The 14,244-nt window shown below is 43.2% G+C and overlaps 1 protein-coding gene across 1 annotated transcript in view; it reads left to right on the forward strand.

The window, feature by feature from the left end:
- LOC308468809 (zinc finger protein 618-like) overlaps positions 1-14,244 on the forward strand; it is a gene marked incomplete at its 3' end in the record, with an annotated part of 46,575 nt that overhangs the window by 9,362 nt on the left and 22,969 nt on the right. The window contains exons 2-5 of the mRNA XM_080991221.1: positions 3,272-3,318; positions 6,276-6,511; positions 12,339-12,416; positions 13,057-13,095. Of these exons, the coding sequence (XP_080847347.1) occupies positions 3,272-3,318; positions 6,276-6,511; positions 12,339-12,416; positions 13,057-13,095 (400 nt within the window). The remainder of the gene's footprint in view (positions 1-3,271; positions 3,319-6,275; positions 6,512-12,338; positions 12,417-13,056; positions 13,096-14,244) is intronic.

The raw sequence follows: 14,244 nt of genomic DNA on the forward strand, positions 1-14,244 counted from the left end.
TTTTTTTTTTTTAGGCCTCCGGAAATCGTCTTTTAGAGCGAATATTTCTATTTATTTCCAATATTTGTATTTAATCTATATTTTAGAGCAAATATTAATATTTCCAAACCTCACCTGGTTTTAGACAGGAAAAGGGGGGAGGAAAGCAATTTTCCAAAATTATATATTTATATTATTATTATTATTATTATTATTATTATTATTATTATTATTATATATTATTATTATTAGTAGTAGTAGTAGTATTATTGTTATTTATTATTATTATTATTATTATTAATTATTATTAGTTTTATTGTTAGTATTGTTATTGTTATTTAATATTATTAGTATTATTAATGTTTATTATTAGTTATTAATATCAATTCCTTTGAAGAGATGGACTTCTAGGTTATTATTGATTAGATGAGGATGATGATTTTGGAAATTAGAGATGATTGGTAGTCTAGATTATTAATATTTATTAGGTATTTGTTATTAATATCATTATTATTATTATTCATATATTTATTACTAATTATTAATATCGATTATTCGTAGGAAGAGATGGTAGATTTTTTCTGAAATCTCTCTTTTTGGGGGCAGATTGTCGCTTTGGGAGATTGTATATTATGAAATTATTAGATTATATGCTATTATGAAATTATTAGATTATATTAGATTATATGCTATTATTAGATTATTAGAGTATATTAGATTATATGCTATTATTAGATTATATTAGATTATATGCTATTATTAGATTATTAGATTATATTAGATTATTAAATTAGATTATATGCGATTATTTCGGAGATGATTATTATCTATTATCTGTTATCTATTATTAACCGTTTGAATTTCAAACCATGATGCTATTTTAAAATATTATAGATATTATAGAAATTTTGCTGTGAAATGTTGGATTTTTGCTAATGGATTTCGGCAGTTTATTATTATAATTATTATCATTAGTTAATAAACGCATGAAACTAATGATGATAATAATAATAATAATAATAATAGTTAAATGATTGTATGTTGAATTTCTGCTGATTTCGGTGGTTTATTATTATTATTATTATTATTATTAGTTAATAAACGCATGAAACTAATGATAATAATAATAATAATAATAATAATTAATTGTTAAATAATTGTATGTTTGATTTCTGCTAACTGATTTCGGCGGTTTGAAACTAATAATAATAATAATTGTTAAAGGATTATATGTTGGATTTTTGTTATTGATTTCGGTGGTTTATTAACAACGCGTGAAACTAATAATAATAATAATAATAACCCCAGAGTGGCTGTGGAAACCTAGCCAAATGGGCAGGATATTATTATTATTATTATTATTAATAACCCCAGAGTGACTGCGGAAACCTAGCCAATGGGCAGGGTATTAATTACTTATTAATTTATTATTATTATTATTATTATTATTATTAGTTGAATGCATAGCTCCCCATAAGCTCCTTGCATTATTATTAATATTATTATTATTCTAACCCTGGTTTCTATTATTATTATTATTAATGGCAATATATCTGAGTTTCTAACCTTGGTTTCAAATATTATTACTATTATTATTAATGTCAATAGATCCGAGTTTCTAACCCTGGTTTTAAATATTGTTATTAATATTATTAATGGTAATATATCTGTTTCTAACCCTGGTTTCAAATATTCTCAGTATTATTATTATTATTATTATTAATGGTAATCTATCTGAGTTTCTAACCATGGTTTCAAATATTACTAGGATTAATAATAATAATAATTGCAATATATCTGAGTTTCTAACCCTGGTTTCTAATAATAATAATAATAATAATAATAACGGCAATATATCTGAGTTTTTAACCCTGGTTTCAATTATTATTATTATTATTGGCAATATATCTAAGTTTCTAACCCTGGTTTTAAATATTATTATTAATATTATTAATGGTGATATATCTCAGTTTCTAACCCTGGTTTCAATTATTATTATTATTATTATTGGCAATATATCTAAGTTTCTAACCTTGGTTTCAAATATTATTATTATTATTGGCAATAGATCTGAGTTTCTAACCCTGGTTTCTAATAATAATAATAACAATAACGGCAATATATCTGAGTTTTTAACCTTGGTTTCAATTATTATTATTATTATTATTGGCAATATATCTAAGTTTCTAACCCTGGTTTTAAATATTATTATTAATATTATTAATGGTAATATATCTGAGTTTCTAACCTTGGTTTCAAGTAATATTATTATTATTATTGGTAATAGATCTGAGTTTCTAACCTTGGTTTCAAATATTATTATTATTAATGGCAAAAGATCTGAGTTTCTAACCCTGGTTTATAATAATACTAATAATAATGGCAATATATCTGAGTTTCTAACCCTGGTTTCAATTATTATTATTATTATTATTGGCAATATATCTAAGTTTCTAACCTTGGTTTCAAATATTATTATTATTATTATTGGCAATATATCTAAGTTTCTAACCTTGGTTTCAAATATTATTATTATTATTATTATTGGCAATATATCTAAGTTTCTAACCTTGGTTTCAAATATTATTATTATTATTATTATTATTGGCAATATATCTAAGTTTCTGACCTTGGTTTCAAATATTACTATTATTATTAGTAGTACTGGCAATAGATCTGAGTTTCTAACCCTGGTTAATAATAATAATAATAATGGCAATATATCTGAGTTTCTAACCCTGGTTTCAATTATTATTATTATTATTATTATTAGTATTGGCAATAGATCTGAGTTTCTAACCTTGGTTTCAAATATTATCATTATTATTATTAATGGCAGTACATCTGAGTTTCTAACCTTGGTTTCAAGTAATATTATTATTATTATTATTAATGGCAATAAATCTGAGTTTCTAACCCTGGTTTTAAAGAATTGCCGAGTTTTTAACCCCGGATTTCTCCCATTTATATTTATATTTATATTTACATTTACATTTACATTTATATTATTTATATTTATGTATATATTTATATTTATATTTCATTTACATTTATATTTATATTTAATTTATATTTCATTTACATTTATATTTATATTTTATTTATATTTATATTTATATTATTTATATTTATGTTTATATTTATATTTACATTTAATTTACATTTATATTTAAATTACATTTATATTTCATTTATATTTATATTTATATTTTTATTTAATTTATATTCATATTATTTATATTTATGCTTAACATGTATATTTATATTTATTTTATATTTATATTTTCCACAGGCCGAGGGCAACGGCAGCAGTGTTGGCAAAAGAGCTTCGGCCAGCAGGTAAGTTGGCGTCCCATAATAATAATAATAATAATAATAATATATAATACAATAATTAATAATAAAAGTAATTATTATTAATAATAATAATAGTAATGGCAGCAACTACAAAACAGGAACCAAAACTATATTAATGGCAACCAAAATTATTACAGCCAAACATATTATTATTCTTATTATTAATAATATTATTATTATTCATATTATTATTATTATTCAAAGGCTCCTATTCCCAGTCTCCCATTAAGAGACTCCCAGTTCCAGTCTCCCAGTCCCAGTCTCCCATTAAGAGACTCCTAGTCCCAGTTTCCCAGACCCAGTTTCCCATTAAGAGACTCCCAGTCGCAGTCTCCCATTAAGAGACTCCCAGTCCCAGTCTCCCATTCCCAGTTTCCCATTAAAAGACCCCCAGTCCCATTCCCAGTCTTCCATTAAGACACCCCCAGTCCCAGTCTCCTATTCCCAGTCTCCCATTAAGAGACTCCCAGTCCCAGTCTCCCAGTCCCAGTCTCCCATTAAGAGACTCTCAGTTCCAGTCTCCCAGTCCCAGTTTCCCGTTAAGAGACTCCCAGTCCCAGTCTCCCAGTCGCAGTCTCCCATTAAGAGACTCCCAGTCCCAGTCTCCTATTCCCAGTCTCCCATTAAGAGACTCCCAGTCCCAGTCTCCCATTCCCAGTTTCCCATTAAGAGACTCCCAGTTCCAGTCTCCCAGTCCCAGTTTCCCATTAAGAGACTCCCAGTCCCAGTCTCCCATTAAGAGACTCCCAGTCCCAGTCTCCCAGTCCCAGTCTCCCATTAAGAGACTCCCAGTTCCAGTCTCCCAGTCCCAGTTTCCCAGTCCCAGTTTCCCATTAAGAGACTCCCAGTCGCAGTCTCCCATTAAGAGACTCCCAGTCCCAGTCTCCCAGTCCCAGTCTCCCATTAAGAGACTCCCAGTTCCAGTCTCCCAGTCCCAGTTTCCCGTTAAGAGACTCCCAGTCTCCCAGTCCCAGTCTCCCATTAAGAGACTCCCAGTCCCAGTCTCCCATTAAGAGACTCCCAGTCCCAGTCTCCCATTAAGAGACTCCCAGTCCCAGTCTCCCATTAAGAGACTCTCAGTTCCAGTCTCCCATTCCCAGTTTCCCATTAAAAGACCCCCAGTCCCATTCCCAGTCTTCCATTAAGACACCCCCAGTCCCAGTCTCCTATTCCCAGTCTCCCATTAAGAGACTCTCAGTTCCAGTCTCCCAGTCCCAGTTTCCCGTTAAGAGACTCCCAGTCCCAGTCTCCCAGTCCCAGTTTCCCATTAAGAGACTCCCAGTCCCAGTCTCCCAGTCCCAGTCTCCCATTAAGAGACTCTCAGTTCCAGTCTCCCAGTCCCAGTTTCCCGTTAAGAGACTCCCAGTCCCAGTCTCCCAGTCCCAGTTTCCCATTAAGAGACTCCCAGTCCCAGTCTCCCAGTCCCAGTCTCCCATTAAGAGACTCTCAGTTCCAGTCCCCCATTCCCAGTCTCCCAGTCCCAGTCTCCCATTAAGAGACCCCTAGTCCCAGTCTCCCAGTCCCAGTCTCCCAGTCCCAGTCTCCCATTAAGAGACTCCCAGTTCCAGTCTCCCAGTCCAAGTCTCCCAGTCCCAGTTTCCCATTAAGAGACTCCCAGTCGCAGTCTCCCATTAAGAGACTCCCAGTCCCAGTCTCCCAGTCCCAGTCTCCCATTAAGAGACTCCCAGTCCCAGTCTCCCATTAAGAGACTCCCAGTCCCAGTCTCCCAGTCCCAGTCTCCCATTAAGAGACTCCCAGTTCCAGTCTCCCAGTCCCAGTTTCCCATTAAGAGACTCCCAGTCCCAGTCTCCCATTCCCAGTCTCCCATTAAGAGACTCCCAGTCCCAGTCTCCCAGTCCCAGTCTCCCATTAAGAGACTCCTAGTCCCAGTCTCCCAGTCCCATTCTGCCATTCCCAGTTTCCCATTAAGACTCCCAGTTCCAGTCTCCCAGTCCCAGTCTCCCAGTCCCAGTTTCCCATTAAGAGACTTCCAGTCCCAGTCTCCCATTAAGAGACTCCCAGTCCCAGTCTCCCAGTCCCAGTCTCCCATTGAGAGACTCCCAGTTCCAGTCTCCCAGTCCCAGTTTCCCATTAAGAGACTCCCAGTCCCAGTCTCCCATTAAGAGACTCCCAGTTCCAGTCTCCCATTAAGAGACTCCCAGTCCCAGTCCCCCATTCCCAGTCTCCCATTAAAAGACCTATTCCCAGTTCCTGCCCCCTATTCCCAGTATCTCAGCCCCCCATTCCCAGTCCATCTCCCATTAAAATACCCCCGTTCCCAGTCTCCCAGCCCCACACTCCCAGTCTCCCATTCCCAGCCCCCCATTCCCAGTCTCCCTGCCCCCCAGTCTCCCTGCCCCCTAGTTCCCCATTCCCAGCCCCACACTCCCAGTCTCCCATTAAAAGAACCCCATTCCCAGTCTGATCTGCCCCCCAGTCCCAGCCCCCCATTCCCAGTCCGCTCTGCCCCCCATTCCCAGTCCAGCCCCACACTCCCAGTCTCCCATTCCCAGTCCTGGCTCCCCATTCCCAGTCCCCCATTCCCAGTCCCAGCCCCACACGCCCAGTCTCCCAGCCCCCCATTCCCAGTTCATCTCCCATTACAAACCCCCCATTCCCAGTCTCCCTGCCCCACATCCCAGTCCCCCATTAGAAGACCCCCATTCCCAGTCTCCCATTCCCAGTCCCCCATTAAAGACCCACAGCCCCCCATTCCCAGTCTCCCAGCCCCACACTCCCAGTCTCCCAGCCCCACACTCCCAGTCTGCCTGCCCCCCATTCCCAGTCTCCCAGCCCCACACTCCCAGTCTCCCTGCTCCCCATTCCCAGTCTGCTCTGCCCCCTATTCCCAGCCCCCCATTAAAAAAACCCGTTTCCCAGTTAAGCCCCCCATTCCCAGTCTCTGCCCCCTTTTTCTGACCCCTTTCTCTGCCCCACAGAGACCCGCCCCCCTCGGCCGCCGCCATGCCGGGCTCCGATTCGCCGGCCTCCGACTCGGCCCCGCCCAGCGAGGAGGCCCCGCCCTCTGCCCCCCAAGTCACCGTCAAGACCGAGACCCCCGACGACTTCGCCTGGCCCCACGGCGGCCCCACGGAGCCCCGCAAAGGGGGCCGTGGGGCGGCCCCAGCCGAGATCTGCGTCGTCCTGGGGGGGGTCCGCAGCCAGCAGACCCTGGGTAAGCTAGGTGCGACCCCTATTTTCTGTGGGGCGGGGGCGCTTGGGGGGCAGGGGAAGGTTTGCTTAGGGGTCAGGACCCTTTACTTGGGGGTCGGGGACCCTTTGGGGTTAGGGGACCCTTTCAGTTGGGACGCTGGGTAAGCTGGGTGGGTGGTGCGACCCCTATTTTCTGTGGGGCAGAGGTGGTTTGGGGTCAGGGAAACGACCCCTATTTTCTGTGGGGCGGAGCGGGTTGGGGGTCGGGGAAACGACCCCTATTTTCTGTGGGCCTTTGCTTGGGGGTCAGGGAAACTGCGGCGACCTTTTGGCTTGGGGGTCAAGGGAGCCTTTTGGTGGGTGGCGCGACCCCTTTTTTCTGTGGGGCAGGGGCGGTTGGGGGTCAGGGAGAGGTTTGGTTAGGGGTCAGGACCCTTTACTTGGGGGTCGGGGACCATTGGGGTTAGGGGACCCATTCGGTTGGGACGCTGGGTAAGCTAGGTGGGCGGTGCGACCCCTATTTTCTGTGGGGCGGAGGCAAGTGGGGGTCGGTTATGGGTCAGGGGGACCCTTTGGGGTCGGGACCCTTTGGGTTGGGGGTCAGGGGATCCTTTTGGTGGGTGGGTGGCACGACCCCTTTTTTCTGTGGGGCAGAGTTGGTTGGGGTCGGGGAAACTGGGGGGCCCTTTGGGTTGGGGGTCGGGAGCCTTTTGATGGGTGGGTGGCACGACCCCTATTTTCTGTGGGGCAGAGTTGGTTGGGGGTCGGGGAAACTGGGGGGCCCTTTGGGTTGGGGGTCAGGGGAGCCTTTTGGTGGGTGGGTGGCGCGACCCCTATTTTCCGTGGGGCAGAGGCGATTGGGGGTCAGGGAAACAACCCCTATTTTCTGTGGGCCTTTGGTTGGGGGTCAGGGAAAAGACCCCTATTTTCCGTGGGGCGGAGGCAGTTGGGGGTCGGGGAAACGACCCCTATTTTCCGTGGGGCAGAGGCGGTTGGGGGTCAGGGAAACTACACCTATTTTCTGTGGGGCGGAGCGGGTTGGGGGTCGGGGAAACGACCCCTATTTTCCGTGGGGCAGAGGCCGTTGGGGGTCAGGGAAACGACCCCTATTTTCCGTGGGGCGGAGGCGGTTGGGGGTCGGGGAAACGACCCCTATTTTCTGTGGGCCTTTGGTTGGGGGTCAGGGAAACTGCGGCGACCTTTGGGCTTGGGGGTCAAGGGAGCCTTTTGGTGGGTGGCGCGACCCCTTTTTTGTGTGGGGCAGAGGCGGCTGGGGGTCAGGGAAACGTTTGGTTAGGGGTCAGGAGCCCTTTTGTTGGGGGGCGGGGGCCATTTGGGTTGGGGGTCAGGGGAGCCTTTTGGCGGGTGGATGGCGCGACCCCTATTTTCTGTGGGGCAGAGGCGGTTGGGGGTCGGGGAAACGTTTGGTTAGGGGTCAGGGGGCCCTTTGGGTTGGGGGTCAGGGGAGCCTTTGGGCGGGTGGGTGGCGTGACCCCTATTTTCCGTGGGGCGGGGGCAGTTGGGGGTCAGGGAAACTGGGGGAACCCGTTAGGGGTCAGGTGGTCCTTTGGGTTGGGGGTCAGGAGACCCTTTAGTTGGGGGTCAGGGGCCCATTTGGGTTGGGGGTCAGGAGACCCTTTAGTTGGGGGTCAGGGGCCCCTTTGGGTTGGGGGTCAGGGGCCCCTTTGGGTTGGGGGTCAGGAGACCCTTGGTAAGCTAGGTGGGTGGCGCGACCCCTATTTTGTGTGGGGCAGAGTTGGTTGGGGGTCAGGGGCCCTTTTGGTTATGGGTCAGGGGACCCTTTGGTTATGGGTCAGGGGCCCTTTTGGTTATGGGTCAGGCGACCCTTTTGTTGGGGGTCGGGACCCTTTGGTTATGGGTCAGGGGACCCTTTGGTTATGGGTCAGGGGACCCTTTTGTTGGGGGTCAGGGGCCCTTTTGGTTATGGGTCAGGGGACCCTTTTGTTGGGGGTCAGGGGACCCTTTGGTTGGGGGTCTGGCTTCTGGTTCGAATCCAGTTCCAAATCCGTTTCAAGTCTGGTTCGAATCCGGTTCAAGTCTGGTTCGAATCCCGGTTCAAATCTGGTTCCAGTCTGGGGTTCTGGGTTCAAATCCGTTTCAAATCTGGTTCTAATCCGGGTTCGAATCCGTTTCAAGTCTGGTTCGAATCCGGGTTCGAATCCGGTTCCAGTTGTGTTCGAATCCAGGTTCGAATCCGGTTCCAGTTGGGTTCGAATCCGGGTTCAAATCCGGTTTCAGTCTGGGGTTCCGGGTTCAAATCCGGTTTCAGTCTGGGGTTCCGGGTTCAAATCCCCACTCCTAGGAGGAGGAAACTGGTTCAAATCTGGTTCGAATCTGGTTCAAGTCTGGGGTTCTGGGTTCAAATCCACAGTCTTAGGAGGAGGAAACTGATTTGAATCCGGTTCAAGTCTGGGGTTCCGGGTTCAAATCCCCAATCCTAGGAGGAGGAAACTGGTTCGAATCCGGGTTCAAATCCGGTTCGTCTGGTTCAAATCCAGTTCAAGTCTGGTTTGAATCCGGGTTCGAATCCGATTCAAGTCTGGTTCGAATCCGGGTTCAAATCCGGTTCAAGTCTGGTTCAAATCCGGTTCCAGTCTGGGGTTCCGGGTTCAAATTCGGTTCCAGTCTGGGGTTCCGGGTTCAAATCCGGTTCCAGTTGGGTTCGAATCCGGGTTCAAATCCGGTTCCAGTTGGGTTCGAATCCGGGTTCAAATCCAGTTTCAGTCTGGGTTCCGGGTTCAAATCCGGTTTCAGTCTGGGGTTCCGGGTTCAAATCCGGTTCAATCCGGGGTTCCGGGTTCAAATCTCCAGTCCTAGGAGGAGGAAACTGGTTCAAATCTGGTTCAAGTCTGGGGTTCTGGGTTCAAATCCCCAGCCTTAGGAGGAGGAAACTGATTTGAATCCGGTTCAAGTCTGGGGTTCTGGGTTCAAATCCCCAGTCTTAGGAGGAGGAAACTGATTCCAATCCGGTTCAAATCTGGGGTTCCGGGTTCAAATCCCCAATCCTAGGAGGAGGAAACTGGTTCGAATCCGGGTTCAAATCCGGTTCAAGTCTGGTTCGAATCCGGGTTCGAATCCGATTCAAGTCTGGTTTGAATCCGGGTTCAAATCCGGTTCAGGTCTGGGTTTCCGGGTTCAAATCCGGTTCCAGGCTGGGGTTCCGGGTTCAAATCCGGTTCACGTATGGTTCAAATGTGGGTTCAAATCCGGTTCTGGTCTGGTTCAAATCCGGTTCAAGTCTGGTTCAAATCCGGTTCAAGTCTGGTTCAAATCCAGTTCCAGATTGGGGTTCCGGGTTCAAATCCGGTTCCAGACTTGAACCGGGTTCAAATCCCCGGTCTTAGGAAGAGGAAACTGGTTCGAATCCGGGTTCAAGTCCCTGGTTCTAGTAGGAGGACCCTGGTTCGAATCTGGGTTCGAATCTCTGATCCCAGGAGGAGGAAACTGGTTTGAGTCCGGGTTCAAATCCGGATCAAGTCTGCGGTTCTGGGTTCAAATCCCTGATTCTAACAGGAGGGAACTGGTTTGAGTCCGGGTTCGAATCCGGATCAAGTCTGGGGTTCTGGGTTCAAATCCCCAATCCTAGGAGGAGGAAACTGATTCGAATCCGGGTTCGAATCTGGTTCAAGTCTGGGGTTGTGGGTTCAAATCCCAAATCCTAGGAGGAGGAAACTGGTTTGAGTCCGGGTTCGAATCCGGTTCAAGTCTGGGGTTCTGGGTTCAAATCCCCAATCCTAGGAGAGGAGGAAGCTGGTTCGAATCCGGATCAAGTCTGGGGTTCTGGGTTCAAATCCCCAATCCTAGGAGGAGGAAACTGGTTCGAATCCGGATCAAGTCTGGGGTTCCTGGTTCAAATCCCTGACTCTAACAGGAGGGAACTGGTTTGAGTCCGGGTTCGAATCCGGTTCAAGTCTGGAGGATCCGGGTTCGAGTCTGCAGTTCCAGGTTCGAATCCCCATCCCTAGGAGGAGGACTCTGGTTCGAATCCGGTTTCTAGTAGGAGGACCCTGGTTCGAATCTGGGTTCGAATCCCTGATCCCAGGAGGAGGAAACTGGTTTGAGTCCGAGTTCGAAGCCGGTTCAAGTCTGGGGTTCTGGGTTCAAATCCCCAATCCTAGGAGGAGGAAACTGGTTTGAGTCCGGGTTCGAATCCGGATCAAGTCTGGGGTTCTGGGTTCAAATCCCTGATTCTAACAGGAAGGAACTGTTTTGGGTCCGGGTTCGAATCCGGTTCAAGTCTTGGGTTCTGGGTTCAAATCCCTGATTCTAACAGGAGGGAACTGGTTTGAGTCCGGGTTCGAATCCGGATCAAGTCTGGTGTTGTGGGTTCAAATCCCTGATTCTAACAGGAGGGAACTGGTTTGAGTCCGGGTTCGAATCCAGTTCAAGTCTGGGGTTCTGGGTTCAAATCCCTGATTCTAACAGGAGGGAACTGGTTTGAGTCCGGGTTCGAATCTGGTTCAAGTCTGGGGTTGTGGGTTCAATTCCCAGCTTCTGACAGGAGGGAAGTGGTTTGAGTCCGGGGTTCTGGGTTCGAGTCTGAGGCTCCGGCTTCAAATCCGGAGTTCCGGCTTCAAATCTGGTTTGAGTCTGGGGTTCTGGGTTCGAGTCCGGGTTCAAAACGCTGGTCTTAGCAGGAGGACGTCGCGTCTTGTCCGGGGTTCAAATCCAGATTCAGATCCGGTTCAAGTCCTCGGTCCCGGGTTTAAGCTCCTGGTTCGGGGAGGAGGAAACTGATTGGAATCCGGTTTGAGTCTGGGGTTCTGGGTTCAAATCCCTGATTCTAAGAGGAGGGAACTGGTTTGAGTCGGGGTTCGAATCCGGTTCAAGTCTGGGGTTCTGGGTTCGAATCCCCAATCCTAGGAGGAGGAAACTGGTTCGAATCCGGGTTCGATTCCGGTTCGAGTCTGGGGTTCTAGGTTCAAATCCCTGATTCTAACAGGAGGGAACAGGAGTCCTGGTTCGAATCCGGTTTGAGTCTGGGGTTCTTGGTTCGAGTCCGGGTTCAAAACGCTGGCCGCTTCTTGTCCGGGATTCCAATCCAGATTCAGATCCGCTTCGAGTCCTCGCTCCCGGGTTCGAGTCTGCGTCCGGGTTCAAGCTCCTGGTTCGAGGAGGAGGAAACTGATTGGAATCCGGTTTGAGTCTGGGGTCCTGGGTTCGAGTCCGGGTTCAAAACGCTGGCCGCTTCTTGTCCGGGGTTCCAATCCAGATTCAGATCCGCTTCGAGTCCTCGGTCCCGGGTTCAAGCTCCTGCTTCGAGGAGGAGCAAACTGATTGGAATCCGGTTTCAATCCGGTTCGAATCCGGTTTGAGTCTGGGGTTCTGGGTTTGAGTCCGGGTTTGAAACGCTGGTCTTAGCAGGAGGACGCCGCTTCTTGTCCGGGGTTCCAATCCAGATTCAGATCCGCTTCGAGTCCTCGGTCCCGGGTTCAAGCTCCTGCTTCGAGGAGGAGCAAACTGATTGGAATCCGGTTTCAATCCGGTTCGAATCCGGTTTGAGTCTGGGGTTCTGGGTTTGAGTCCGGGTTTGAAACGCTGGTCTTAGCAGGAGGACGCCGCTTCTTGTCCGGGGTTCCAATCCCGATTCAGATCTGCTTCGAGTCCTCGGTCCCGGGTTCAAGCTCCTGCTTCGAGGAGGAGGAAACTGATTGGAATCCGGTTCGAATCCGGTTCGAATCTGGTTTGAATCCGGGTTCAAGCTCCTGGTTCGAGGAGGGGGAAACTGATTGGAATCTGGTTCGAATTCGGTTTGAATCCGGTTCGAATCTGGTTTGAATCCGGTTCGAATCCGGTTTGAATCCGGTTTGACTCTGCTTCTCTTCCAGGCTCCTACGAGTGCGGGATCTGCGGCAAGAAGTACAAGTACTACAACTGCTTCCAGACCCACGTCCGGGCGCACCGAGGTAACGGGTTCGAGTCCCGCAAGCCGGGTTCAAACCGAATTGGGAATTCGCCGCAAACCGGTTTCCCGTTTGGCGCTTCGTTTTTCGTTCTGACGTTAATCGTTATTCTGATTATTTTCTATTTTCTTTATTCTTATTATTTTCTGTTATTATTATTATTTATGTCATTGGCTTTTATGGTGTTTTTTGTTTTATTTGATGATGTTTTTATTTCACTGTTATTATTATTATCACGATTATTATTATTATTATTAACCATCATCATCATGATTATTATTATTATCATCGTGATTATTATTATTATTGTTATTATTATTATTATTATTATTTTTATTATCCTGATGATTATTATTATTATTATTATCATCGTGATTATTATTATTATTATCATCATCGTGATTATTATTATTATTATTTGTTTTTAAAAATTGTTATTATTAATATTATTATTATTTGTTTTTAAAAATTATTATTATTATTATTATTATTATTATTATTATTATAAAAATTATTATTATTATTATTATTATTATTATTTGTATTTAAAAATTATTATTATTATTATTATTATTATTATTTGTTTTTAAAAAATATTATTATTATTATTATTATTTATTATTATTATTATTATTATTCCTAGACACGGAAGTGGCGTCGGGCGAAGGCGCTTCCCAAGGCAGTAAGTTATTATTATTATTAATAATCATTTATTATTACTATTAGTCATCATATCTTACAATTAATAGTCATATTATTAATATTCATTATTAATAATATTGTGTCTTATGATTAATACAATTATTATTGTTCTTATTTGTTGCTAACCACTTTTTATATGGCATATAATACAATTAGTAATAGTAATATGAATAATGTTTATTATTAATAATAGTCTATTGCTAGTAATAATATTTATGATTAATATTGTTGATGTGGGTATTAGCATGTTAATATTAGCATTAATATTAATATTTATGATTAATATGTTAATACACATATGAATATAAATATTGTTTTGCCAGCAGCCGCCCAATTATTATTATTATTATTATTATTATTATTATTATCTATTAGGAAGACGATTACCAGTAGTAGTTCTGTTAGCACGATTAAGGTTCATTATTAATTATTAATCAAATTTTAATATTATTAATATGAGTTAATCTTAATACGTTTTAGTTAATCAATTAAATATCATCAATATTAGTATTCGTATTAATTTTAGTAATATTAATTATTGTTATAAGTAACAATAAAATTCTTATTAATATTATTATTATTATTATTCGGTATTAGCATGAATATACATGTCAGTATTCAAATATAAATACGATTTTGCCAGCAGCTGCCATCAATTATTATTACTAATATTATCTATTAATCAAATATTAATATTATTAGTTACTTATATTACTAATATATTATTAGTTGCTAATATTACTAATGCATTATTAATTGCTAATATTACTAATGCATTATTAATTTCTAATATTACTAATGCATTATTAATTGTTAATACTACTAATGCATTATTGCTCATATTACTAATTCATTATTAATTGCTAATATTACTAATATTAGTTGTTAATATTAGGGATGCTAGTTGTTAATATTGTTTATTAATAATGACAGCTAATATGAATCATAATTAAAAATTAGTAGTAGTAATTATTATTAATAATAATTATTAATTATTAGCTATTATTATTATTATTACCGGATCTCTTTTTTGGGGGGGGGATCTCCTGGGAATCCGCCAAATCTCTCTCTCTCTCCCCTGATCCCGCCAGACAATTTCCGCTACACCTGCGATATGAATCATAATTAA

This window comes from Podarcis pityusensis (genome assembly GCF_964106645.2).
Source record: "Podarcis pityusensis genome assembly, chromosome: Z".
Classification (NCBI taxonomy): Eukaryota; Metazoa; Chordata; class Lepidosauria; order Squamata; family Lacertidae; genus Podarcis; species Podarcis pityusensis.